This window comes from Nematolebias whitei, chromosome 9 (assembly GCF_014905685.2).
Source record: "Nematolebias whitei isolate Nwh7 chromosome 9, NemWhi1, whole genome shotgun sequence".
Classification (NCBI taxonomy): domain Eukaryota; kingdom Metazoa; phylum Chordata; class Actinopteri; order Cyprinodontiformes; family Rivulidae; genus Nematolebias; species Nematolebias whitei.
This window is the reverse complement of record NC_056506.1, coordinates 25026040-25051737: the sequence shown is the minus strand read 5'-3', so window position 1 is coordinate 25051737 and position 25698 is coordinate 25026040. Positions and strand designations below refer to the sequence as shown.

The 25698-nt window shown below is 38.6% G+C and overlaps 1 protein-coding gene across 1 annotated transcript in view; it reads right to left on the bottom strand.

Moving 5' to 3' along the window:
• The window catches only part of LOC119414933 (low-density lipoprotein receptor-related protein 8), a 98615-nt gene extending 78563 nt beyond the window's left edge, over positions 1–20052 (bottom strand). Inside the window, exons 1-2 of the mRNA XM_037682051.1 lie at positions 19986–20052; positions 19353–19469 (exon numbers count right to left, since the gene is read on the bottom strand). Of these exons, the coding sequence (XP_037537979.1) occupies positions 19353–19469; positions 19986–20052 (184 nt within the window). The remainder of the gene's footprint in view (positions 1–19352; positions 19470–19985) is intronic.
• Between the last annotated feature and the right edge of the window lie 5646 nt (positions 20053–25698).

Sequence of the window (25698 nt, the reverse complement as noted above, 5' to 3'; positions counted from 1 at the left end):
GTCCTTCTTGAGCATGTGATCAGCTGGTTTTGGTTGTCAGCAGCAAAACTGGTTGATCCACTCTGAGACGGTGCTATTTAAGAGACTGAGCTGAATACAGCACCTCAGACTGAGGAAGTCTCTCGGATGAGAGACGAAACCTTTCTACATTTTTTTGTTGATTTGCTTTGTTTTGTTTTTTTGAATGTCCAGAGGACCAGATTTAACTTTTTTATATCAAACAGAATATTCCAACCGTAAAGATCAATATCCCATAGTATTACTGGCAGAGTAGCACCTTACAGGATTATCTCTCTACTGTTTACAACTTGACGTGTACAAAGCTCGACATATTCATCTCAAAAGTTACAGTTTAAAACAAGAATCTGATGTTGCCATACTTTCTGTTTTGATTGTTTGGCATTGCAATGCCAAGTTTAAAGGATGAACTTCCAAATTTAGTAATCAGGTCACATACAGACATATTTTTCATGCGCTTATTATTTAATATTTATGCCTAAAGCTGGAAATATGCTCCGCGAGTAGTGAAGAAATCTGCTCTCGCTGACATCATTGCATGATACAAATTACATAATTTTGTTCTCCGAGAGCTGAGAGCTCGTTCTCCAGACAGGGTCCAAGCAGAACTTTTTCTCTCAGATGTATGTGGTGTATACCCTGAAAGTGTGGTTGGTCAGAACTTTGTTGTGAGCATGTTTATTTGAGGTAGTGGGTGAGCTGTAATGGTGCCGTTTAGCTTTAACTGCTCCGCTAATGGCCAACTGGCCGAGGCTGATAGAAAATACAGACATATTTAAAAGTGTGCCATTCTGTGTTTGTCTGTTTTGATTTCCTGTCCTCTCCTTACCCAGCTTTCCTCCGAAAAAAAAGAAGAAAAGATCGTTCCAAACTAAATGTTACATTAACTGTCCTGTTTTCAAATATTAGCTGTGTCAACACAATAAAAGTTCAATCTTGGCTTGTTAATGTTTGCAAAAACTTAAATGTCTAATAGAGATGATCTAATAGAATGCGTTGTTTGATAAACAGATTTTTCTTCTTTTTACTATTTCTGCCAAATATGTAAACTCACTTTATAGGTGAGAAAACAGACACATACACAGGAAGAGTATTTACCATATTTTTCAGCCAATAAGTCACGTTTTTTTTGTATAATTTGCATGCCCTGTGACTTATAGGCTGAAGCGATGTAATTATGGATCCACCACCCCCCCCCAACATTATTATAAACCAATTTTTGGCTGAGATATGATCGTTTTCATTCATTTTGACTGAATTTTTTTTTAGCAGTACAACTTTCATCCACTTGATGGCAGAGCAGAATAGTAGTAGCAGTAAGGCATGCCGTTGTATCACATAATAGGTGAACGTGGCTATAATGACAAATTCAAAAAAGTTCAAGACAAAAACAACTGGACTTTATTTATTATACTTTATACTTTATTGTTTTTGTCTTGAACTTTTTTGAATTTAGCATGTCCTGGAAACTGACAAGCTTCACCAGTTATTAATGACACAATCAGCTTGCCATAGTCTCCCCACCTTCGTTCTGCTCACAGCTTAGAGTAATTGTCAAACCAGCTGCACTGCCCCGGCGAAATGCAGCTAATTTGATCATTAAAGTGCATTTATTAAGCAAATGTTGGATTGAGACACACCTTTGCTTTAAATTTTGAGCAAACAAATAATTGTTTTAGGTGCTTTTCTTGTTAAATTTTGAAGAAAGGAGCAGCGTTCCTCCTCCTTTTTTTCCCTCCCTCTGCGCGCTCCCGGAGCACCGAGCCAGAAAACACTTTTGAAAAACTGCTGATTTGACCGTTAAAGTTCTTTTATTAAGCAAACGTTAGACTGAGACACACCTTTACTCTAATTTTGAACAAACAAATAATTGTTTTTAGGTGGTTATCTTGTTAAGTTTGTACAAAGACTCGTCGTGCCCACGTGTTTACTTCTGTGTATAGGCTTTTGAAATAAAACTGATTTGACCATCAAGGTTCATTTATTAAGCACAACTAGACTGAGACACACATTTACTATAATTTTGAACAAACAAACAATTGTTTTTAGGCGCTATCTTGTTAAATTTCGAAGAAATGAACAGCGGATAGTCCCTCTGTAGGTGGTTGTCGCCGCCACGAATAGGGTTTTGAAATACAGATGATTTGACCGTCAAAGTGCATTTATTAAGGAAAAGGTAGACGGAGACACACCTTTACTATAATTTTGAGCAAACAAATAATTGTTTTTGAGCAAGGCCCTTGAGCAAGAGTGGGGCATTGAGGAAGAGTGTCGAGGCAATGCGCCCTTGTGTGCTGGGGGAGCATTCCCCGCTACGAGTTGGCTCGCTGTGGTGACCCCTGAAGGAAAGAGCAGCCGAAAGGAGAAAAAGTAACTTATTATGCTACTAATAAATACATTCTAAAAACTGACCAGTATTTTTGTTTCTAAAGCTCAAAACATCACAAAAACAGAGACACGTTTAAAGTTAAAGGTCTTATTGGCACACAGTGTATTGTTAGTATTTGAGACCATTTCAGCACATCTGAGAAAAAAACAACAACTAAATAGCAGTGTTGATTAAGTTTGGGTGGAAATTTCAGGGTTGGGGGGGTGTGGATGGGGGTCTTGTTGTGAGTCACATGACAGTGTGACCAGGAAGTTGAATCAAATGTCTTAAAAAAACAAAAAATAGTGGATGGGCGGGTGGAGAAAGACATTCAGTCAGTGCTCTTGTTAATTTAGTTTCTGCAACTTGTGATTTATCTGTTTAAATAAAGGTTGAGTGAAAAAAAAAACTTGTCTACCTGGCGAACGTGGAAATTAATATTTAATTTAACTTTGTTTTACAACAGTACATTTGACTGTATCTTAAGGGACCTCTTATGAAACGTGACATTGCTATAATTTCCATGTTGCGAGCTTTAAACTTTTAGTTTTCATCAAAAAGATGTAGGGCCACTTGAAAAAGAAGAAAATGGTGACATTGGCTTGTTACATTCTGTAATGTTCAAGAGCAGAGAGAAATCCAGCCTTCATCCAACATTCATTCATGTACACACAAACACACACATTGACACAAAATGATAACAGGTGTGTCATTTTGGTGGCCTAGAAACTTACAGGTAATGCAGTAATTAGCATTTCCTCCTGCATATCAGAAGACAGAAAGTTAAAAAAGCTGTTTTCAAAATTGATTTTGCAACTAATTATCTAGTTTAATTAAACTGACTTGAGTTTAACAGGACTGTTGAGGTTCCCTCTAAGTGCCAGGTGCAGAAATACCTTTAAAAGCCTTTATTTTTGTCAATAAGGTTTTTATTTGTTCAGATACAAGTAGCCAAATTAATTATGTTGAGTAAAAGAAAAAAGTCTCCTGTTGAATCTTTAATTTGTTTTCTGTCAATATAAAAAAAGAGCATCGTTAGTTTTCTTTTCTCTTGTGAACTGGCTCTGAGTGGTTTGCGGTGAACCATTATGCCAGCAGTCTTACAAAGAGCCACACTGGACAGAGTTTTTACTCAGCAGTGGCTGATCGAGTATTGATCCAAAAACACTGGGCCACAGACTACGAATATCTGTAGAGCAGGAGGGAGGCACTTTAAATAATAAGACGTGAAACCTCAATGAAACAAAGATATTTAACAAATAATTAAAAACATGTCCACTCCCCCATTATTAAATTTAAGTGATGTTATTGATTCATTAATAAATTTAGTGATTGCAGAGTTGAGTCGATTTAGTTATTTCTTAAGATTATTTTTAAAACTAATAAAATACCTGCAGGTTTTTATGTGGTCAGGAGCAGCAATCCATTGAGTGAAAGCTTAAAAAAAAGCTGCTTGTTCGAATGCTGAGCATCAAACAGGAACTGTGCAGTTCTGTGTGGATGTTCTGGTGGAGCACAGAGACAGATGAACAGTGAAAAATACATTTTTGCAAACAGATTGATTCTAAGTGTCCTGATGGATGCTCAATAATCCAGGCAGAAAATTCTAAAAAAGTTAAGTCTGGTCCTCTGGACATTCAAAAAAACAAAACAAAGCAAAACAAAAGAAAAAAAAAAGTAGAAACGTTTCGTCTTTCATCCGAAAGACTTCTTCAGTCTGAGGTGCTGTGTTCATTTCAGTCTTATAAATAGCACCTTCTCGTAGTGGATCAACCAGTTGCTAGTTTGATTCTAAACTATTTTAAAATTAGAAAGCTATAAAATTCTCACAAGTAAGAAGCTGGTGTTTCTGTACAATCTCACAATGATGACATCTTAAGGGCTTTTCGGCAAAGATTTTGAAGGTCTGTTTCAATCTAAACTCTTAGCGGTTTTATTTTTCATGAATTAGCTTGTCTCCAACATGTGATCTAATAGCAAATGTGTGAGAAAATGAGTGCATGCATGAATATAATCACTGTTTCCATTGACAAACAAGATCTAAAATTGTCCAGGTTATATTTAACAATTTGGAACATTTTTTTTATGTTTCTTACAGTTGAGGTTTGAATCCAAAAATACTCAAGGATATTTAAATTAATTCACAATACTAATTTGTTTATTCCCAATATAAATGTTTGCATTTGAAGTGTCCAGTTTAATTTTAGAGAAAACCATACTTTTAATTGTATTTACATTCAGAGTGAGACATGATTGGTCTAACCTCTCAACCACACCATCCAAAGCTTTGGTTACAGTAATTTCTCAACTGCAAGTTGGGCAGTTAATAATAATAATGAATTTAATTTGTAACGCACTTTTCATTAACATAAATCTCAAAGTGCATGTGTGAATAAAACTGTGTCATCTGCGTACAATTGGACTTCTGGACATGACAAAAATGTGGAAGGTCACTGATGTAAAGACTGAAAAGCAGGGGTCCTAGCACATATCCTTGGGGAATGTACATCTTTGATTTTATCACTGCATTCTGTTGGACAGATACAATACCATCCAAGCAAATGTTTTATATGAAAAATTGAAATAAGATGGTTTGGAGATGAGAACATTGTGATCAGCTGTATCAAAAGCTTTACGTAAGTCTAAGAAAATGACACCAACAACTCCACCTTTATGGCCGTTTCTGTTGCATGGTGCTTCCTGAAGGCAGACTGTACAAGACTTAGACCTGGGTTTAGATGGGCTGTCAATTGTTTTATGACCACCTTTTCTGCTACTTTTGATATTAGTGGCAATATGCAATGGTCTGTGCCAACGTCATGACTACCTTCAGATATAAAGATGAGAGTGACAACTGCTTGTTTCCAGTCACTTGGAAAAAAATTGTGCGTAAGGAAGAGGTTTACTAGGTGAGTAATAGGAGTGGCTACAATATCTGCTTGTTGTTCCTTAGATAGATAACTTTTACTAATGGGCTTTTTTATGTATGTAAATGTTTTTTGTATAGTGCCCTTTGACAACTTCTGTTGTGACTTGGCACTATATAAATAAACTGAATTGAATTGTTTGCCGTAATGCTGCACTTTGAACTAAATTCACTATTACAAAGGATAACTTGTGAGAACCTTATTAAATTTCATTTCACAATGACGAGATGTTACACGACCGAGGAGGTTCTGGAAATGATAATGCAGTCTGTAGATGATGCCTCATTCTCCACTACTGCCTCTGAGGACGACAGATCCACTGTGGAAATGAATAAACTGATCCATCCAACTCGGGATGAGTGAAATACAGCGGGGGAGACCAAGGCAGCAGGAGCTGGTTGGACATCCTGCAGCCAGGGGATAAGATGGTCTCCCTGCAGCAATAACACAGAGGGATATGTGCCTGCAGCCACTGGAGTGACCCTGAGGCCCACCCATTACGCCATTGCCCGGATCACAGACCCTTGTACGGCTTTGCTCTGCAGGCGGTCAGTGACAAGATGACGGGACATGGACGCCGAGGCGATCCGGGCATATGTGCAGATACTCATCTTAACTGACATGTTCGCTCCAGGTATAAGTCCACCATCATACTCTAGCGAGATTGGACCTGATGGTAAATTTTTCCCCACAAAACTGTAAAAAAAAAAAAGTGTTCTTTCAGATCAGCACAGCAACCATGTTTGATATGTAGCTCACCTGTCCATAGAGGCATGAGGAAAAGGGCTGGTGTGGTTTGAGCAACACCTACATGTAGATAATCTTTTCACCACAAGGTGCACATACTAAACCCCCTCTTATTTTGCTATCCCTCTCTTGATTTGTACTTTGTACATAGTTTATTGTTCTGTTTGTAAAAAAAATCTTTATTTTACATTTTTTTGAAGGTGTAATTATTTGGCGTTTGGACCTTGATGTGTCAAATTCAGCAAAAGAAACAAAATAAAAAAGTACAAAAATCAATGTTGTTGACAATCACTTACCTGCCTCAGGGCCTCATAAATAATATAGTAAATTAGTAATATTTATAATAATACATTTCTTATTTAAATGGGTTTTTTTTGTTTGTTTGTTTTAGTTTGGATAAAAATAAGCAAAAACACCCGTATTGCGCAAAAAAAAAAAAAAAAAATCTGTTGTAGCAGCGACAGACTCCTGCATCTTGGAACAGATCCAGAGCAGTAAAAGTATTTTTCAAAAATGAAACATGCTGTTGTTGTGCACAAGTAAAGTTTTAGGTTAAAAAATAAATAAAACGTCTGTGGCCAACAGCGGCAGACTCCTGCTGACTTGACTAAAAACAAGCCCTCGTTAGTAAATGGACCAAAGTGCTGCAGCTCAGTGGTATCTGTGGTTCAGCAATAATGAAAAGACACACTCTGATGTTGTGCCCGAGTAGATTAAAAAAATAATAATAATGACAAGAAACAAATGAAGAAAAAATATACTTAAAAGATTTTAGAATATTATAATAATAGTAATAAACTACATGCCTGACAACCAACCGATGCATTCAAGGTTGACCAAAAACAAAGCCTCATTTTTGGCTACCTGTTCTGGGGGTCCTGCTGGTTGGAGGGACTTCACAAAACTCTGAACTATAATTTTTAAAATTGGGAAAATGCTTTTTTTTTCCCCCTCTCAAAAAAAATTGCCTTAAGTAAATATTTTGTCTATCTTTTAAACTAGAGATTCTCCAACTTTTCGGGTTTGGAGAACCCTTACAGAGGAGAAACATTTCCAAGAATTCCCTCAAAAATCTCAAGCTGATTAATAATTATTTATTGCCGTTTAAACCCCTAAATACCATGGGAATATTTTTTTGTGTTGTTTGGTTAAATGTGTTTGGTTTACTGGCACATACTGTGAGTTTAGAGTTTCTTGTGGAATTTTTTATTTTTAATCGTATCTCTCAAACAGTTATGTAAGGTGGTCGATTCCCCATTGGCTCCAAAGTTTGGAGTTGGGAAACTGTTTAGCAACAGACTTCTCCACCCATGTTTTGTATCTTAGCCATCAAGTCAGGATGAAATGAAAAAGCACCAAAGAGTTCTTTTGTAAATTCCTTTTCTGAATAATTAAAAGCCCAACTAGTGCTTCCAGATTAGCCAGATCCCTTCGACAAGTTAAAAAAGCTTATCAATCAGACAGAGGAAATACAGAGAAATACTTCCCTCAACAAACTATCTGTCTCCACCCATCCACCACCATGTCCACCAACAGATAGTTCAAACACAGAGCCAACAGAAATTGGCAAAACTCAGTTAACTCTGGAAAAAACAGAAAAAAAATAAAAATCAGGGCTAGAAAATTTATTCATTATGTCAAACCCAGCCATTTTATTGCCGCCTGCCCAATTGGTTTAAAATGGGCAGCCCACCAGTAACTCTTGAGAAACCAGTGGATCAGTCAATGTTGTCTTCTGGTACTCAATTTTTGTAACCTGCAGTTATCTGTGTGAACAAAGTCACATTTTCCATACAGGCCCTGCAGACACAACAAAACTTAATCCACCAAGATCTGTCAGAACAACTACAGTTACCTACTGAAATCATTCCTAAGCCCTTATAGTAACTATCCTCAAAGGGATAATTCTTTGCCACCATCACACACAAAACTGGTCATGTTCACCTGTCACAGTAAAGAAAGTGATATTTTCATTTTCTCATCCCCACATTCACCATTAATGCTTTGTTTGGCTAGCTCAGCACAATACAACCATAGATTGGACAAATAGGAGGACAGGGAGCTGGAGTCCATAATGTTTAGCTAAGTGCTTACACCATGCCATCTCAAACTCGCCTCCTTCTGTAACTCCTTGTAAACACCCCATTGATATATCATGTAATGGTTATCAGTTTTCAGTAAGGAGAAGGTCCTTTCAGTCTCTCCTCATGACTACACCTTTGACCCTTTGTCCAGAGCTTCACTATCTTCCAGTAGTCTCAACAATCTGTCTGGCTTAAAGAGAGAATCCATGAAGAAATACAGAGGATTCACTCTCTGCGGGTATCATCCACCAGGAGCTAGGGTCTTACTTTTGGAAAGGAAGGGCAAGTCCCTCCACGTGTGTATCGACTACAGAGGTCTAAATCAGATTACTATAAAGAATCTATGCAGCTAATAGAATCTATGTTCAAACAGGTCTGCTCTGCCAAGGTTTTCTGTAAGATGGACCTTCAAAATGTATAAAACATGGAAAGAATCTGAGAGGGGGATGGAAGACAGCATTCAAGACACCGCTAAGCCACTTTGAGTATTGAGCACAGCCACAGAAATATGTGCCACACAAGCTTATAATGTCTTTCTACTAAGTGAGGGACGGTAATTGGGAAGTGAGAGGCTAGTCTTTAATTCTTAAGCAGGGAATGAGCTGCAGCTTATTTTTTTTCCACTCTTCTCTGTGTTCCTCGCAGAAACTGGATTCCACAAGCTAGACACAATGCCCTCTGCAAATTTGCAGAAAGAACCACACTGGTCTGGACTGAGGCATTTAAATCTCTGTGACATGGCACCATTACCCATTGCAGACAAAAATTAACATAACTGTAACACTGCCCGAGGTCACAGTTTTTGTTCTAGAAAATCTTCCCCTAGAAACAGAGGAGCATTATTAGTTCTTAGTAGAGATGTTCCAATTGATCGGTCAACGATCATGATCGGCCGATACGATCAATGCCTTTTAGTGCCAATCACAAAAACCGATCACCTTTGCAGCCTGAAGAGGTCCATTGATATATACATTTAAGCAATGTTTTGAGATTTATTTGACTTTCTGCACTATTTAGCCTGTTGAGAGTCTTAATGTTTTCAATCTGTTAAAGATTGTGTAACTGATAGCAGGTAAATGTTTTCAGTTGCACTTTTGACTGAATAGTTGCTGTATTGTGCCTGCAAGTCTTATATATATATACATATATATATACAGTCTTGAAAAAGTAAATAAAAACTTTTTCGTCCAAATTAAGGTGATTTTACAGTTCCTATTTTCCAGATCATGTAGTAAGTAGCACTCATCTTAATTACCAGTAAAAATGTTCAGCCAGTCCATGTGATCAGTATCGGTGATCGGCAGCAAAAAACATGATCGGAGCATCCCTAGTTTTTAGTTTATCAAATTAAATGCCCAACTGCTGTTTAAATATAAGCAACAATTGTATGCAAAAATACACATACATCTTGTGCATATGTGCACACACACACACACACACACACACACACACACACACACACATATACATACAAAGTGAATCAAAGAATATTTGATTCTACCCCAACAAAAGAATAACTGCTGGTACCATCCATCCATCCATTATATTTACCCGCTTCTTCCTTTTCGGGTCATGGGGGTCACTGGTGCCCATACCCAGCCATCAATGTGCGAGAGGCGGGCACCAAATTCCTTAAATTGCAATAAATACTGTACTTGAAGCACTATAAATTAAAAAATAAAGATAGGGTTGATTAAAGTCAATATACTGATTGCTGCAGTTAGAGATAATGTTAAATTAAATAAAGTATATGTAGTCAGACCTGTGGCTTCAACTGTAGCAGAGGTGGATGCCTCAATTGATAGAATGACATCAAAAGCAAATTAATGACTATAGCTGCAAGTCAACTGAGATAAAGAGAAGGGGGTGCAGCTTGGTTTTGACTCTGCACCCTAGAAGAAAGCAGAAGAATTGGAGCTCTGTGGAGAAGTAAAGTGCCTCCCTGCAGGTATGAATATTAAATTCATGAATGCGGGATAATGTTGATCATTATCACATTCGAGGATTAAAAAAAGTCAAGCCGACATTCTGGAATTCGAAGGGAAGACAGAAAGATGGAAAGTGGGTGATATGCTTCTGTATTCGAGAGGAGGATTAACCTGCATCTCCATGTCAGAGTTGGCACAAATCTGACTTCAAGAGATCAAAGAAGAAGTAATTAGCAGTTTTTTCAACTCTGAAAACGTAAAGAGGCTTAGTGGCTTTGCATCACATTCTTGCCAGATAAGATAGGCAAAAAGAAAGCTATTTTTATTAGTTTCCTTCTCACAAAAATAGAAAGTTCTTTAAATTAGGTTGTTTTGTGTACACCAACTCTGAAATGCAGTTTCTGTAGGACATCTCGCCATTGTTGGTGATTAGGAACAGGTTGGTGATGATAGAGTTTCAAAAAACCAGAGCTTGTGGTTTGCAAATTTAATAACATTTTTGTTGGTACACATCTCTGTTCATTAAAGGCAATATATAAACATACTATGTCCACATATGGCACTTTGCCACTATCTCAACTCTTATCGGTTCCGCACCACACCGCACCACTTAAGGGTCTGCCCACTGCCAGTACCCACACCCACTCAGCCCGGTTTATGGGACCACCTTGTTTGAGGTTCTAGGCGGACTGCTCTGAAGTGAAGATTTTTTAATGTAAGCAGACAGCAGCCGTTGACTGGCCAGCAGAGCTATGTCACAAACAAAACTACAAACTACATTTGAAACTCTACATCCTTATCGTGTTGACAGACAATGGCACAAGAAATGAGCGCACTTACAGAGAGATATCGGAGATGATGGTGCATTATGGCTACACCCGGACTTATAAACGGTGCCGGGATAAGCTAAATATATTTTCTGAATATAGAGTGATTAAGGACCACAATGGGCTGAGTGGTTCAAACAATGACAATATCGCCCACTTTGCAGTGACGATCCCGCCCACAGAGCAGGGAAACAAGCCACAGTGTCAAATCACCCACACCTGAGTAGAACTGATAAGATGAGAGACGAATGGAGTCACACTTATCAATAACAAAGCAGTTATAGGTGTCCCAACTGACATCAAGGTCCCAAAGACAACTCCAGTCAGTTGTGTCCCAAATTCTGCAGCTCATCCTTTATCCTTTGCCTCTGGAGTGCAACTTTTCTCACTGGTTAGGCCAACTTGAGCTGTTATCTATATTTTTCATATGACACAGTGATCTCAATATATGGGGGGTCATGACTTTCGTAGAATAGCAATGATAAGTGATCCAGTGTTTTTCCATCATGGGTGGCACAATTCACAAGCAGTTTATGTTCAGGTAATTCCTTCTATGGCAGATTTTAACAACTGCTGCCTGACTAATATTACTGAGTGTGGTCTTGTATCTTCTATAGCAAATAAATAATAACACAATTACCTCATGACACCATTTAATGTTGATGTAAAAACACAGAGCTCCTCCTCTAGTTTTTGCCACTTGCCTTCATGTCTTGATCTGACCTGATCAACTGATGACCTTCTGGCTCCACCACAGCACTGTTGATTCCATCACGTTGTCACGTTTCACAAAGGAACAGAGCAAAATTCTTCCAGAGTACTTTGCTGGGCTGCAGTAACAGATCAATCATCAAATTTATTGCATAGCAATCTCACATTGGAGATGCTTGTTGTAGGTAGCACAACATGATGTCCTCTTTTCCGCCATTTCTCAAGGGTACCAGTTGTACCTCGTTGTCGTTGTTGTCATGTTGAGGACATGCAGATCCATAAACATCGGCTAGAAGACAGCCACTAATTTCCTCCAAAGAACTAACAAAAAAGGTTAAAACTAGGTATTGATTCCATGATGGTCAAAAGTATATGCCAAAAATAACAGACATTGAGGATAAAAAGTATAACATGTAGGATATATATATATATATTTGTAAAAAATATGTATAAACAAAGATTTAGCATGCACTGAACTGTTTTGCTGCTACATGCTTGGCAGTGCAAAATATTATACATGTATGAATGGACTGGGACGTACATGAGCAACTGGTCAGTGGGGAAAACAGTTCAGATGATGGGGGATGGTGGGCAATGAAGAGATGAGAGCACAGTCTGGTAGTAATACTGTGGGGGATGGGGTCAAGAGAAATGGTGTGGAGGATGGAGGTGCATACTAGCTGCAGGGAATATTGGTTTTAAGAGCTTAACACTTGTCCAGTGGTTCAGCTACCCTAGTCAGGTCAAAAATGAGGTGATACTGGAATGAAAAACAGGAGGCTACACCAAAGGACCTGTGACCACATTTCACAACCATGGTCTGCTGAGCAGTGACTCATTGGGTTTTGCAGCTTCGCACTGTGCTGGAGAACAATATACTGTCAACATGAGAAAGACTAAAACATGAGCTTGTTCACTCCAATATGTAGAAAATCTATAAAACTCAACCACAGATGCTCTGTAGTGAACAAAAGAATGAAGTAATGTGTATAAACTGACGAGCAATAACATTTCAGCCAGGTACAAATGAAAAGTAAAACATGTTACAGTGGAAGCAGGCAGTAGCCAGGAAAAAGCTATGATTTGATGACATTAAATGAGGGAAGTCTGGTCTGATGTGCTGTCTAATATTGAAATTGTTAACGTTCTAAACTGGTTGGTAACGACAGACCTTGTTCACACTTCCACGTTTGTCCACTGAAAATTTACAACAGCTAGCAAAACTCCTGGAGATCGTGGCTGAGAAATAATTGTTGAAATGGCACAATCCAAAAAGTTTGAGCTCTTGCATTAAGTCTTAGTGTTCTTATCTGGAGCAAAAACATCTGTACCTTTATACTTATTTCTAATGAACGCAGCATTAAAATGTAAATGTATACAGGCAATTAAAAAGAATGAGGGATAAACTCAAATTAAAAACAGGTTACACTCGTGTTTGCAGCAAAAGGGTCTGCGATAACAAAGCTGCATCATGAAGCAATAAAAGAAGGTAGCCTGGTCTGATGAATTACGTTTAACATTACATGAACAGTCAAGTCTGTGTACATCGTCTGAGGGACAACATGGCACCTGAATGGATTAAAGGAGGAAGACGTGCAGTTGGGGGCAGTGTGACAGGGGCCTTGCCTGACATGTTACTTTGACATGGACCTGAGCGCACCTGAGGGACCTCCCCTGACACGCCTCCATTTAAATATGTCAAATAGATGAAAAATATGTTTTGCATGTGGGATTCGCATTTCTGCATAATAGAAAATTATGTTAAGATGCAGCAAAATGAGAAATTGAATGGATTGTGAGTCAGAGATGATCCTATTTATTGGGGCGTGAAAACATTTTCGCCCCACATGCAGGGAGGAATGTGTCTGTTGTTGTTGGTTGTCATTGAATGAAGTAAATCAGGGGATGATGACTGGCTGACGGAGCACTTGAGTATGAGGTATTTCCAAGTATATGCATGTGTTTAATGAAGTAATACTGTAAACACAGACGCACCTAGGAGCTTGGTAGAACCTAAAGGAATATTCTTTAAATAGTTGATGGAAAAATGGAAAAAAAAGAGCCGTTGCACTTTATCAAAACATTTAAGCTGCTGTGTGGTGAATTTTGTATATATATTTGAACATATGAGGCCGTCTCATACAGCTGGGATGTCATGGCTCATTGATGACTGAGAAATATCAGAAGTTTGATCAGTGTGATCCCCAAGAACCTGCTGCCTTGCAGTTCTTCTATTGGTGATGGTCCTCCTGCAGTGTCACAGCTGCCCTGTTCCACAATTACACACAACTTTACACAGTTATTTATGGACATATGTGACAGTCAATGTCAAGGTCGATGTGACCTTGTTGTTAAATAATCACAGGTAAGTTGTTCTGTATTAATTTGATGATTTGACACAGTTTTCTTCTCAATGAGAATGAAGTGCCCCTTAGACGATTCACACAACTTTACGCGCCTCGTCTGTTCGCCTCGCAGGCGTGTGCTCTCTGACATGTGTACATCTACATGTTACATAGTTATAAAGGAACTTTACAGTTTATACTGTAATGATGCTGTTTCGATCTTGCTTTTGGGCATTATACATTACATTGTTTGAGGGTAAATGTACCGGTAGTTTTCTTTCCTTGTTCCAATTTTTACCATAAATGTCCAAACTCATGAAAAAAACATTGAGTTTCAAAACCCTTACGTTCAGAAAACCAGTCATATTTTTGTTCATTTAGGTGAGTTTCAGAACTTTGTAATTTGATATTGTGAACTAATAAAGTTTGAGTGGAGGTAAGCACATGCTCACAGCAGGTCAATAGTATGTGTATATTTACACACTTTCACACGCTGGTTTTGATACATCCCGATATGTGTGGAAGCAGACGCACGCAACGTTTTGTGCATACACATCTGTGATAGGGGAGTGGTGGCGCAGAGGTTAGAGAGGTGGGCTTGTGATCCGAAGATTGCCGGTTCACGCCCCGGCCCCGACAACATCAAAATTGTGGGTGGGGTAGGTGAAACACCCACACTTGCCCCCACCCTCATTCGCCCCACTCTGGGCCCATGAGCAAGGCCCTTAACCCCACCATGTGCTCCCTAAACAGGTCTCTCTTGAAAATGAGTTCTCGTGGCTCAATGAGACTAACCTGGATAAATAAAGGCTAAATGAAAAAAAAATAAATAAATACATGAGGCCCTTGGTACCGATTGAACTTAAGAGCTCTACAGGGGTTATTATTGTTTAATAACAAGACCTACCTAAAATTAGGCAAGTTGTGGTAATCCTACATCTAACTGGTGTAGGCACAAGAAAGATGCTGAAGATCTCTTTAGTGCTAGCACATAAAATAAAATCTGCTCTACAGAATACATGAACAAAAGGTCATATCCTTAGCTTATTATTATTAACAGTGTATGTCTGCAAGGACACCAACTCAGAAATAGATTTTTCCTTGCTGAGACTCTGTCTGCCTACACACACGCAGCAACCCACACACGGAGAGGAAATGGACACAGAATAAAGGCCAGTCTCTAAAATGATGCACAGTACTGCTTGGCTGTCACGATCAAACAATGGCCGCTCGTCTCACTTAAAAAGCTTTTGGGGGTGACTTTTACTCAAACCCTAAATGTGTCAGAAGCTCCTCCTGATGACAAACATACGGGTAATATTAAAATCTCACAATTTTCTATTGCATTTATAGAAGAAAAATATGGTATAAAGCTAAAAAAGTAAAGGGTTTTCTCTCCCCCAAAAACAGGGTTGTTTGTTTGTGCACAAGAAGCAGTGACATATGTTTTAGAAGCAAAGTGCCTCCCCCAAAGATATTTCATTTGCATGCCTGAAGACACAGATACAGAAGTCCAAAGGCAACACCTCCAGACGTTCACAGGAGCCAAAACATGTTTGTTTCCAGCACGACGGGTCTGAGTGTGTGGGAGGTTTGGAAACACAGAAGTAAAAATGAACAAACACAAATGTAAGTATTAGGAGAAAAATAAATCATGATGCATGTATGCTCCAAAGGGGAGGTGCAGTAATTCCTCCAGAGCCACAAATAACCCAGACACAAAAGATAGCTGCACGCATGCAGAGCTCTGGCACAGCTTCAATAGTTTCAGCACAAGCTTTCTTTCAAAATATAGGTCAATGGCTCCAAGTTAGAAAAAAAAAATGTAAATCTCCTGTTTGTGTACAAAAAAGCACGCTCATGTGACACATCCAGGAGTTTCCGCACTGGACGATATGCAGCATGTTTGTCTCTCACATGGACAGCTTTTCCTTTATAGGTGATTGAAAAAGAGTTCCAGTTATTCAACCCTCATTCCAAGAAAACACATATTGAAGGTTTTTAACAGAGATTAAATCACCAGGAAACACTCTGAGCTTGGAGCATTCACGTCATCACACCAAGACTGATTTCACTGGGGTCTCCTTGCAATTCTCTTAACTTTTACACCTTCCTAGAGACAATATTTGATATGTCTAAATAAATACCATCCATTATCTTTACCCACTTCTTCCTTTTTGGGTCACGGGGGTCACTGGTGTCCATGTCCAGCTATCACTGTGCGAGAGGCGGGGGACACCCAGGACAGGTCTCCAGTCCATCACAGGGACACAACAACAATTCACTCTCTCACTCACACTTAGAGACAATTTAGAGTTACCCACAAGTCTAACATGCATGTTTTTGGTCTGTGGGAGGAAACTGGAGTACTCGGAGGAAACCCACACATGCACGGAGAGAACATGCAAACTGCACCCAAAAAGGCCTCCAGACCGAGATTTGAACCAGGACAACCTTTTCGCTGAGAGGCAGCATCTCTTCCAACTGTGCCACCGTGCTGCCGCTAAATAAATACATGCACAATACTATATTATATTATATGTATATAGATATATAGTATAGGGGTGCACTGATAAATCGGCCCCGATTTCCTTAATTTTGGGAAATCGTACGATACTTGCATGAGAAACCGATTTTACTGATTTTATTGTAGTTTTAACAATTGTCTAAATTTCATTCATATTTCAGAGCACTACCTCATGGCCAGTTAAACAAGTTTGTATTGTTTCTAGGATATTGCTCAAGGGTATGTTTTTCAACAAAATAATATTGGAAAATCGAAGGTGCATTGTGACCTTATAACTCCTGACAGTGTTGCTTATAAAACAAAATCGGTATCGGCAGGTCAGACTTTTTAGAAATCGGTGATCGGCCAGAAAACTACAATCGGTGCACCCCTAATATAGTATAGATAGACAGACAGACAGAAAGAGCAACTTGAAAACAAGTTTGGTTCCAGTGGAAATAGGAAGTCCTTCCTCAAAATACTACTACATGACAACTGGAAGTGACAGATGATGTGTGCTGTATATTATGGTTCTTAACTGTTAACAAAATACAAAAACATCACTTAATGTTCTTATCACAATCAAACCACAAAGCTCTAATGAACCCGGTATATAAGCGCAACTTCAAAATGAGATTATAAAAACGTATTCAAACAAACATCTTAGAGAGATGTTCCAGCCAGGCTGTGATTGCTGCCATCTTAAATATGCACCATGATTGCACAGAGGTGGGATTTTCTTCACTCCTAAGAGTTTTTTTATTTTTTGCTTTCTATTCTATTTGCCTGCACTGAGTTGGGTAAAAAAGTTCACTCTGCGTCTTATGCATGAAATATGTTACAGGAAGACTGGAAACTTAAATAATTATTTACATAACTGAGGAGTTTTAAATCTACACTGGTATCATCTGAGGTTAATTCCTTTACATGCACTTACTTTTCATGACACTTTTTTAACTTTATTTAACCTTGTCTGTGTTCTGTGTAACTTAGACTGCATTGCTGCTGCCTACCTTGGCCAGATCTCCCATTGAAAAAAAAAATACTAATCTCAATGGGATCTTCCTGGTTAAATAAAGGTTAAACAAATTGTGAATTGGTGTTCTGTAGAAATGCTTTGTACAACTAATATCTTATTCAATTCAATTCAATTCAAATTCAAAAATACTTTATTAATCCCAGAGGGAAATTATTTTGTTGTTGTAACTCGTTATCCTCATTTCATTAAGAGATGTTATAGATGCTGAAGGCTGTATACAGGAAGGATCTCTTGTAAAGGTTCATCTCACAGTGGATCCTAAGAAACTGGCTGCAGATGCCGTCTGATCCGTCCACCCAGACTCGGCTGGCCTCCTGGTTCCCCTGGACTGTAGGACCGCTTGAATGCAGGGCAGAACTCCTCCCAGAGCGATGATCACTCCTCCCAGCAGTCTGCCGAGCTCCTCATAGCTGCGGACAGCCAACTGTAGGTGCTGAGGGACGATCCTGTTCTTCCGCTGTCGTGAGCCGTGTTTCCTGCTAGTTCCAGGATCTCAGCGGTCAGGCACTCGAGCACAGCTGGCAGGTAGATGAGAATGCGTCCATAGAACATCCTTTTCAACTCATTTGAGAGTTGGGGCCATAGTTGAGATATTATTTGAGCTTTTGAGATGTTAATCAGCTGCTGTTGTTGTAGAAAACTGCCTTGTTGCCATGGTTACGCATCATAACAAATGTCCAAAACTAAAAAAGTTTCAGTAAAAATCCTTCCAGCTGCACAGCATCTGATACCAGAGGAAACAATCATCCAAAAAAATGTGATTTACATCCAGAAAAAGAGGAATTAAAGTTTCCAAAAGCAAAATCTCAGAATGAATGTAACAGAGCTGCTCCAACATGCAGCCACCTTGAGCGGCGCAATTCTAGAATTTTTTTTTTTCAAAAAGCTTTATCCGTTGTATAAAGCTTTTTGAAAAACCACAGTTTGGAGAATTAGAGTTGTATATTGTTGTGCAAACCAACTTTTAAAGCAGGTCACCACTGTCTTAAAACAAACTTAAAACTCAAAATTTAAATTTATTCTTTAACTGTTGCAAAAGGTATCCTTACAACCTTTACACTGCCACAAATTCAGCATCACACAATTATTTTTGTAGAAATATTATGAAATTGATCCTATAAGTGAACCCAGACTACAGCATAAATGCCAATCTGCAGCTAAAACCAAATAAATATATGTAAATAACCTTATTTTTCAAATTTGACCGATGAAAGGTTTAGAAAAATAGCATTTAAATGGACCATTATGATTTGTTTTTTCATTCTGGAATTATTTTAAGATGACAGCACTCCACTTCAGTCTTGGTTGTGTTCAGACTCTTTAGCTAATTGGTCTTTGTGTCCTCATTCGTCCCTTAAACTGTTTTTCTGAACTGAAGTTATACCAAAAGTAATATACAAGTAAGATATTCATAACTTCACACACATAATTTGAAAACATACAAAATAATTCTTAATCAATCAATTAATCCATTTTTCCTTCATTTCCAGGTCAAAGGGAGCTGACCTGTCTCCAGGGTCACTGTGTGAAATCCAGGGGACATCCTGGACAGGTCTCCGGTCCATCACAGGGACACATAAGCGATAAACAACCACACTCTCACCCACACATGAGTATGATGGATTTTTCTTAATGTTTTAGTAAATTAAGTAGATAAATCATAGCAAAACATAAAAACAAGAATAAGGGATTAAGAACTGATGTGATCATCTTTTTATTAACCTTTCAGATATGTCCCCTGCTTCTTCTAACATTCTGTGAGATGTTCAGCCATCACAGCTCAGTTCTCACGTTTGCCAACACCTAAAAACATGTAAGTTGTCCTCACTTCTCCCTCTGTTGTGACACTTACGGCAGCTTTCTTCATCGCTATTGTCTGAGCAGTCATCGTCGTCGTCGCACCTCCAGATGGTTGGTATACACCTTTTGTTGTTGCACTGAAACTGTCCATCCTCGCACTCATCAGTGGCTGGAGGAGAGAGCAAGAGAGTGGAGGTCAGAGTCCAGATGGATGAGCAGCACAGAGGTCTGTTTATGGAGCAATAACCACTTCTGCAACTGTAATTTGCAAATGAATGCCTAATTGATATGCAAGCTTTCACTTGGGTCATTGTCTGTTTTCCTACAGTTCTGCTTTGTCAGGATATTATAAAAAAAAAGAGAGGAGGCCCCTGCTTCACTCGGGTCTTTAAAAGGATGAGGGTTCAGTCTACTACCTCCACTCATGGTGAGGATGCTCAGCAAACACATGACTGACACAGCCTTCACGTCCTAAACATGGCCAAGCGTCAAAAGAATAAACCACGACACGGTGATGCTCTTTGAGTAAGAATGAGTAAAGTCACCTCATTCTGTGTGTTTGCCTCCTAGCTATCAGGTTCACGCGCTAGTAAGAACCTGGGGCTCCTCTTCAAATTTTATAGCAAAAACGCCTTAACGCTGAAAATACAAACATAAAGAGACACGTAAAAAACACGGTACTGACCTCCCAGGAAAGAAATCCTCAGAAAGAACACGTGAAAGATTAGTAATGTCCCTAAATCCGTCCACATTTTGGAGGAGGCACAGACACATCCACGAAACAAAGCACAAACGCCGCTCTTATTGAGATGCTGCGTCGCTGCTAAGCCGCCCGACTCGTCGCTGACACTAACCACGCCCTCTTTACGTCTGATTGGCTGAGAGTAGCGTGACGACGGAACTTGGGGCGGGGCTGTCCTTGGAGTGGACCAGCTTCTGTCTGAGGGTCCTGATGTTGGTTTTAAAATTTACTGGGATGTGTTTGGGGAAAATCCATCAGATACTCCAGCAACATAACAGAAAAGTGTTTTTGCATTTGTTCTTTTCCCTGTTCTGTCTTTGTGGGGACATGTTCAGCTCGGCGGTGTAAAGCCCTAATGACAGAAACTTTGTGTTCGGTGGATGGTAAGAGTCAAACAGAAGGTACTGATCTGTGTGAGTAGGTTTCCTGTAAACGTCATTGTTGAGGCTTCCATCTCTTTGGACCCCACTCACCCTGCACACACACTTTTTGCCCCGCTCCCCTCAGGCCGGAGGTAGTGAAGCATTAAGTGGAACCACTAGACTGAGGAACAGCTTATACCCTGAAGCTGTTAAGACTCATAAATCTCTAACCAGGAAAATCACTGTGAAAAAAAGAAAAATCACTATAATGACACTTTAATTGGTCATATGTGACTTATCTGTGCTGCTGATTATTATCCATGCTGCTGATCTCTTGTCTTTAAACTGCTGTATTCATTCATACCCATCTGCTCAAAACAGACTCATGTTCGGGGTGCTGTTTAATATGCCATATTATTTTACATTATTAGTGTTTAGCATATACTGTATGTGGTGTGTTTCCCATAAGAGAAGCAAAAATACCAGTAAGACGTTTTGTAATATTAAATGTCACAGAGTTTATGCTGCTGAAAATGGATCTTTTTTTTTTTTTTTACCCTTTATTTATACAGGTAGTCTCATTGAGCCATGAGAACTCATTTTCAAGAGAGACCTGTTTAGGGAGCAGATGGGGGGTTAAGGGCCTTGCTCATGGGCCCAAGTGGGGTGAATGAGGGTAGGGGCAAATGTGGTTGCTTCACCTACCCCACCCACATTTTTGATGTTGTCCATACCGGGGCGTGAACCGGCGATCTTCCGATTGCAGGCCCACCTCTCTAGAACCTCTGCGCCACCACTCCCCCAATCTGAGTGGAATTCCTATTTTGTGGATTTGGGGAAGTCAATATAAACACTGGATTACTGGATGTAATCGGGTAAAATGAATGATTAATTACCTTGTTTATGTTCAAGTTATTTGAGGTAGTAGTCTGTGATCTTATTTTTGTATGTGCTGGTTGGGTCCCACTTCAAGGTCTCATATGTAGTGGTGTCACTGAGTAGTGTGGATATTTGGTCCTGGTAACCAGAAGTGTTGAGGACCACTGGGCATCTTTCTTTGCCAGCTGGTAAAATGGTTACACTTTGGTCCTGACTAAGCAAGGTTATAGCTTTTCTTTCCTGTGCAGGTGTGAGATCTGAAGGAGGTAGCTTGGCACTGGAGAGGGTTGCTGTTTTCTTTATCCCCAGTTGTTCTGCCTCTTTTTCATTCAGGTTGCTCCTGATGGCAGATTCAGTGGTCGTGATATGTTCCACAGTGGGTATTTCCTGTGGAGAATGGCAAAATTCAGGCCTTTAGCCAGCACATCCATCACTGGCTGCATCAGCATCCTGTTAGACAGATTTTTAATACATTGTTTCTGAGCCTTTGTGTTGGTGGCCTCCTGTTGTTGACTGGTGATATGTTGTGAAGAAGCCGCTTTTTGCTACAATTTACCTATGAAATGTTACAATTTTTTATTTGATAGTCATTTTATGTAAATATATATTTTAATTTATTTTATTTTTTTTGCTAATTTCTCTTTTCTAATTTTGCTTTTCTTTTAGTTCTGCAAACTATTTCTTGAAAATATAGTTAACCCATCAAATGTTTTTTAATTGGCATTTCCAGGCAGAAACATGTTTGAAGGAAATGTCTGTGGTTAGGGCTTCTGTCTTGAGAGTAGGTAACAGGATGAGTTTGATTAGTAACTGAGAGGAAAATTGACCAATCACTATGCTGATATGGAGTGGGTGGGACCAAAACACACAGGCCTGCATGAATCCCTAGTGGGCTGTCCACTTTAGCTGTTTGTGTTCAAAGCAGTCTTGGCGGAGTCATACATGAACAATGTGGCTAGCTTGTTAGCACATTTTTCAATGTGATCTTTTGCAGACTACATGATTTTATTCCAAATAGATTGACACACTCCAGAAGTGGAACTGACAGAAAGTAAAATGTGATGAAAAACATATTGAAATTGTTAACTCTACAATTAAATTATTATTATTGTTATTATTATTATATACTGATGCATGCTCAATAATCCAGGTAGAAGAATCTAAAAAAGTTAAATCGGGTCCTCTGGGCATTTAAAAAAAAAAAAAAAAACCAATGCCCAGAAGACCAGATTTAACTTTTTTAGATATTATTATTATATAATTTTGATCAAGTTTCTTCGTTTTCAGCCTACTTCAATTATTTTTTTTAATTGTTGGCGCTGCCTATTTTATTTCACTGCATACAAATCATCATCAAAGCTGGATTTGTTAATCTGATGTAGTCAGCTCAGCATCACATCTCTGCAGTCTACAGAGAGGTTAAAACGATTTTTGGGCACCGGAGTGGATCAGCAGCACCTCAACCAGATTCTGGCTCTTAATAGGGTCAGGAGATCAGAAACAGACATTTTTGTTATTGTGTTTTAGGGAAAGCAGCAAAAAGAAGAAGGAAAATAAATGTTGTGCTTTTGCACATATTTTTATTTTGACCTTGTGAAGATCTGCGATTAATTCAGTTGAACCAGTAAATTTGAAAATCCACTCTGACATAGTAGTTGCTCTAAGAAAATGAAGGTTAAATATCTAATTTATGTTTATATAAATATTTTTGAACATCACAGTTGTATTCTGGGTTTATTACATGAAGAAGACACAGCAAAGTCAAAGTTTCTTTATTTGTCATACACACCACATGTGCTACATGTGGTGGAACAAAATTGTGTACACAGGGTCTCAGTTACATCCAACAAAAGTATAACATGTTAAAGAAAAACAGCAATAAGATCTAAGATATGAACTAAGAACAATATTGATCCAAAAATACACTAAGCACCAATAGCATAAAAACAATATGTCGAACAGCAGCATGAACATGAGTCTGTGTGAGCAGATGAGCATGAATGAACACAGCAACATGAAACAGATCAGCAGCAATGTGATGTGATTTTTCACAATTATTCTGCTTAGAGATTCATGAGTCTAACAACTGCAGGGTAGAAGCTGTTCCTCATTCTAGTGGTTCTACACTTAATGCTCCTCAACCTCCCTCCTGACGGGAGCGGGGCAAAGAGTGTGTGTGCTGGGTGAGTGAGGTTTTTCATGATGCAGGTGGCCCTCTTCCTGCATCTGGAGGTATAGATGTCTGTGATGGTGGGGAGGCTGACTCCAACAGACTTCTGTGCAGCCTTCACCACTCTCTGCAAAGCTTTTCTTTCTGCGGATAATGCTCTTCACTGCACACCTGTATGGAGGTGAGGACTGAGCTTCCCAGACCAGCTCGTCTCAGCCGCCTGAGGAAGTAGAGTCTCTGATTATTAACAGTAAGTTATGTGGATTACTGTTCAATTTCAGTCTGAAATATTGAAATTACATGTTGTTCTTAAACACAGTATAATGCCTTTTGTAGGTGAGCTGCAGGGACTGCTGGTTAATATCTGCACAGAAGCAGGTGGACTTTTTTGTTATGTTCAGACAGGTTGTCCTTGCGTGTTATATTTAGTGTTGGCCTTATTGTTCAGGTTGTTGTGATTGTAAAAAGACAAAAATTCAGATGTATCTGATTTATAAAAAAGGAGGAATCACTTTGTTATGAGAGTGATAGAATTGTAAAATTGAACGTGATTTGACATTAATGGCCCTGCATTGAAGGAATGCTTATCACTTAGTAGCTTCTATTTTTCAGTCAGGATTATTGATTAATGCCAATCCAGTTGTTAGTTATGATTCTTTTGAATCGCTGTCCCTGAGTCTTCCTCATCCAAAATGGAAATCAGAAAAGCCACTTTTACTAGTTGTTATATATCGTCCACCAGGCACTTACTCTCAGTTTTTGTCTGAATTCTCAGAATTATTAACTGACTTATTATTAAATACTGATAAAATCATCATAATGGGTGATTTCAATATTCATGTAGATGTTGAAAGTGATAGCTTAAGCATAGCCTTTAATAATTTAATAGACTCATTTGGTTTTACCCAAAACGTCCGCACATCTTATCATCACACTCTTAATTTAGTTCTGACCTATGGTATAGAGATTAAGGACTTGGTAATAGTTCCTCAAAATCCTATTCTGTCCGACCATTTTTTAATAACCTTTGAGTTTACATTAAATGACTACACAGTCACTGAGAGTAAATTTCATCTCAGCAGGTGCTTATCAGAAAATGCTGTATCCAAATTTAAACAATCTCTTCCATCAATGTTTTCCTCTGTCTTGCAGAGTAATGCATCAGAGAACAGTGACTTAGATCATCTAGTTGATCATCTTACAACTTCAATGCAAACTTCACTTGATAAAATTGCTCCACTGAAAAAGAAAGTAATCAGTCAGAGGAAACTGGCTCCTTGGTTCAATTCTGAGTTACGTACTTTAAAGCAGGCATCTAGAAACCAGGAGAGAAAATGGCACTCTACTAATGTTAAAGAATTTTATTTAACTTGGAAAGACAGTCTGCTAACATATAAGAAAGCTCTCTGTAAAGCTAGAACTTTATATTACTCATCTTTAATAGAGGAGAATAAAAATAACCCTAGGTTTCTGTTTAGTACTATTGCTAGACTAATTAAAAGTCCCATTTCTGTTGAACCATGTATCCCTACCATAAGTAGTGATGACTTCATGAGATTCTTTATAAATAAAATTATTTCAATTAGAGAGAAGATTCAAACCATCCTTCCTTCTACTATCTTTAGTCCCCTGTCAAAAGAGGTAACTTTAAAATTTTCACTAGAGCCTGATTTATGTTTGGACAGTTTTTGTCCTGTTGAGCTCTCTGAATTGTCAAAAATAATAACCTCATCCAAACCATCCACATGCCTGCTAGATCCCAACCCAACCAGACTGTTTAAAGAGGTATTTCCCCTAATTAATGTCCACATTTTGGATTCACTTAATTTGTCTTTAATGGATGGTTATGTACCACAGCGTTGTAAGGTTGCTGTAATTAAACCTTTACTTAAGAAGTCTGACCTTGATTCAGAAATTATGGCCAACTATAGACCTATATCTAATCTAACTTTCATCTCAAAAATTCTAGAGAAAATAGTTGCAGGTCAGTTGTGTGAACATCTACAAAGAAATAATCTGTTTGAAGAGTTTCAGTCAGGGTTTAGAGCTTATCATAGCACAGAAACAGCACTAGTAAAAGTCACTAATGATATTCTCATGGCCTCAGACAATGGACTTGTGTCTACACTGGTCCTGTTAGACCTCAGTGCTGCATTTGATACAGTTGATCACAATATTTTACTACAGAGGCTTGAATATGATATTGGGATTACAGGAACGACACTAAAATGGTTTAAATCATATC